At 53.7% G+C, this 4,008-nt stretch overlaps 1 protein-coding gene across 1 annotated transcript; it reads left to right on the forward strand.

The window, feature by feature from the left end:
- Positions 1-2,757: 2,757 nt before the first annotated feature.
- Positions 2,758-3,174, forward strand: NANOS2 (nanos C2HC-type zinc finger 2). Its single transcript, XM_077747047.1, has one exon. It carries the CDS (start codon positions 2,758-2,760, stop codon positions 3,172-3,174), a length of 417 nt encoding a protein of 138 aa, XP_077603173.1.
- Positions 3,175-4,008: the final 834 nt, after the last annotated feature.

Consider the following 4,008-nt stretch of genomic DNA (forward strand, 5'->3'; position numbering starts at 1 on the left):
AACAGAGGAGCATCCTATAACACATTTCTCACAAGTCCTTCCTCTGCTTATACTCTTCAGTGACTCCCTATTGCTCTGAAGGCTAAGACCAATCATCTGACCTTGGCCTGTATCACCAGCTCTTACTCTGTGAGACCCAACACCCACCTTCTCCATATTTTGAAATGCTTCTTTAATATTCCGAAATTATACTCTTAGGTAATATAACCAACACACAGGCTGTATTTTCAAAAATTAATACCGTGTCCTAACCGAAATGCAAAGGTGAAATAAAAGACAGCCACTTATAATAAAATAATATTTTCATGTATGAATGCATAGGCGAGGCCAGTCTAAAACACCTCTCCTCAGGGGTGCCTGGGGCGGCTCAGTCGGTTAAGCATCTGACTTTGCCTCAGGTCATGATCTCGTTGTTCACGGGTTCGAGCCCCGCATCGGGCTCTGTGCTTACAGCTGGGAGCCTGGAGCCTGTTTCAGATTCTCTGCCTACCTCCCTCTCTCCCTCTCTCTCTCTGCCCCCTCCTACTTGCACTCTGTCTCTCTCTCTCTCTCACAGATAAAAATGGACATAAAAAAAATGGCATCTTTCAAAAAAAAAATAAATAAATAATAAATACATAAATAAAAGACATCAGGCAGACGCTCGCCTCTCTGTGTAGACATCCATGAATGAGACAAGAAGAAACTGTGTTGTTTGGACAGTTGCCACCATCAGCATAGTCTGGGGTGATAGGGCCTCTAGAAATAGTGAACAGCTCTGGGAAACAATAGACACAGTAATTGCGTTTCCAAGAGAAGTCAGTGTATCTGAAAATACCGTAAAAGTGCTCGTGTTCAGGGGCAAAACACAGCTGGGTTCTAGAGTCAGAGCAGCATGGATGGGTTTTTTCTACATACATGGTTTCTAACACACTGGATGGTTAAAGGGGTCCCTAGACAGATCTTGGTCATGTAGATTGTTGCTCTATCTGGCATTCTCTACTCACTGATTCCAGTTACACTTCCTGGTTTGGTTTTTTTTAATGTTTATTTAAACTTTTGAGAGAGAGAAAAAGACAGAGCGTGAGCAGGGGAGGGGCAGAGAGAGAGGGAGACACAGAATCAGAAGCGGGTTTCAGGCTCTGAGCGGTCAGCACAGAGCCTGACGCGGGGCTTGAATCCACGAACTTCAAGATCATGACGTGAGCCGAAGTCAGAGGCTTAACGGACGGAGACACCCAGGCGCCCCTCCCGTCACACTTCCAATCACTGGGACAAATCCTCAGGGCCCCCAACCACTTCCAAAACATCCCCTAAAAGCAACCCATAGTCCGATGGCTTCTACCCACCCCTGCATACCAGGCTGGCTTATCTTGGGATCCCCCCTCTGTTCTGCCAACCCTACCCTTCTTGAGGTCCCCAAGTTTTAGGCTTCTGTATCTTACGTTCCTCTTTCTGGAATATTCTTCTTTGTGGTCTCAGCTTCTAGGTCACGTCCCTCAGCCCCACCTCCCTTGGATCACCCTCACTGTATGTAATCAGGTATTTCCGGTCTATTATTTTCTCATTTGCTGGCTGCTCCCCCAGTGGACTGACTGGTAGCTGGTGAAACGCGCACTAGGTAGCTGTAGTCACTGCTGAGTTCCCAGCATCCAATACAAGGAGCCTCAGCGACTCCACACTGAGTGGTCAAGCTGACAAATAGAGGTGGTTAGTGGAGGAAGAATTCTTGGAGGTGACGTGGCCAGGAGGCTTTTCTCGGCCCCCAGTTCAGGTAGGATTTGTGACGATGCACAGGGCCACGATGGAGCCTTTAAATAAGACTCCCTGATACTTCCAAGATCAATTCCCAGTATTTCCAGAGTCAGATGGGGTGTGAATTTCAGCTATGCCATTTCCCTACTGCGTGACCTTGAGTACATCCCTTAACCTCTCTGAGCCTACTATCCTCTATAAAATGCAAGTGATCATGCCCACCTCCTTGAGTGGTTACGAGGCTCAAATCATGTTTATAGATCTCATTTATAAAACACCAAACACCATAGTGTGCACTCAAAAAACATCCGTTGAATATATGGCTCCTACGTCTGGACGTGGTGACGAACTAGCTTTTAACCCGAAAGAGCTAGGAGGGCTGCTGGCTTTGGAGTCCCAAAGACCTGGGTTGAAAGCCCCAGCTCCGTCACTTGCATGCTCTGTGACCCTGGGCCAGTGAGTTTCCCTCGCTGAGCTTCAGGTAACTCACCTAGCACACCGGGCTCCTAACTGTGCTTGTGACATAGACGCAGTGAGAATGAGATCAGGTCACGCAGGTAACTGGGCAGCCCAGCGTGTGGCTTGTGGTAAGGAGCTGCTATTACCATCAGGAATGGTTCTGGAGTAAACAGAGGCCCCCAGCCCGGAACCAAGGGAGGATGGGGGTGCGAGGGGCATTTGTGGACACGGAGCTTTATTGAGTGGCTCGGGAAACTGAGGCCAGGGGAAAGGAAGGGCCTTTCCGGAAGTCACGGGGTGCTCTGGAGGCAGAGCCAGGACCAGAGACGAGGGAAAGGGCCTCCTTCCCCATCTCGGGAGGGGGGGATTACAGCCAGACAGCAGTTGTGGGTAGGGAGTGGGCCCTTTAAATCCTAAGCTCCACCTTTGCTTAGAAGGGTCTTTGGGGGAGTATAAAAGGGGGTGCAGTTCCTCCCTGCTCCAGAAAAGCACCTGCTGCTCTTCCCCGGCTGGTCCGGCGGCCCCGGCCTCTCTCTAGCCACGCACCACCTCTGCCTGGGAGCCATGCAGCTGCCGCCCTTCGACATGTGGAAGGACTACTTCAACCTGAGCCAGGTGGTGTTGGCACTGATCCAGAAGGGGGGGCAAAGGCCAGAGGCCCCAGAGACCGGGGAGCTGAGACCCGGGCCCCAGCAGGAGCGGGCTCAGGGTCCGGGAGGGCCGGGGGCCAGCGGAGGCCTGGCCGCCCTGTGCAATTTCTGCAAGCACAACGGGGAATCGCGCCACGTCTACTCCTCACACCAGCTGAAGACCCCAGACGGCGTGGTGGTGTGCCCCATCCTGCGGCATTACGTGTGTCCCCTGTGCGGGGCCACCGGCGGCCAGGCACACACTCTCAAGTACTGCCCACTCAACGGTGGCCAGCAGTCTCTCTACCGCCGCAGCGGGCGGAATTCGGCCGGCCGCAAGGTCAAGCGCTGAAGACTGTGAGACGCCCACCCCCATCCCCGCCTGGTTCCATCCCTGCCGAGTCCCTGGACCCTCCCCCTGACTCACTCAGCCCTTCGGAACATCTGGACATCTGGTCCCCAGAACGACATCCCGGCTGGATCCTGAAACAACAGAGGCTGTTAAGGGGCCAAGCTGGCTCTGCCCCTGAGACCTCTCAGCCACTGTCCTGGGGGTTTGTCTGCGGATTCTTGGTGCCACAGGACCGCTGCCCCTGGGACCACACGGATTTGCGGTCCCCTCTGGGCCACAGTTCATGGATCTTTACTCCTCCTGGGGCTGCTGGTGACGTTCAGTCTGCCCCTCCCCCCCCGTGACTTCTCAGCCCTCTGATTCCATTTCTTGTGCCACCCTCGCATCCTTGGACCTAGGGGACCCCATGGGCTCTCCCAGGCCAGGCCTCAGAATCTGAAGAGCATGAACAGGACCAGCTTGGATGCTCCAGCCCAAGAACTTTGAAGATGGGAGTCTGACTCGAGACTAGCCTTGCCCACCTTCTTCAGCCACCTGTAGACCCACAGCTTCCGCATGGACCTCCCTGGACTGTTCCCAGCGGCCCACCCATCATCAGGAGCTGGGGAAGGGAGGGGACGCAGGGGGCGGGGGCACCTTGTCTTCGAAGGGTTAGCTGGGAGTGGAGAGGCTTGCGGTGCGCTGACACCTTTCAACCCCCCCCCCCCAACACACACACCTTCTTGTTCATTCCGTTTCACAGCACTTCCGCCTCCAGCCCCCAACCTCAAGTCACCAAAGGGTGATACCCAGCAGGAAGGTATCTTTCCACTGCCTCCCCCTTCAAATCCTGCT

The sequence above is a fragment of the Crocuta crocuta genome, unplaced genomic scaffold (genome assembly GCF_008692635.1).
Source record: "Crocuta crocuta isolate KB4526 unplaced genomic scaffold, BGI_CrCroc_1.0 scaffold334, whole genome shotgun sequence".
Taxonomy (NCBI): Eukaryota; Metazoa; Chordata; class Mammalia; order Carnivora; family Hyaenidae; genus Crocuta; species Crocuta crocuta.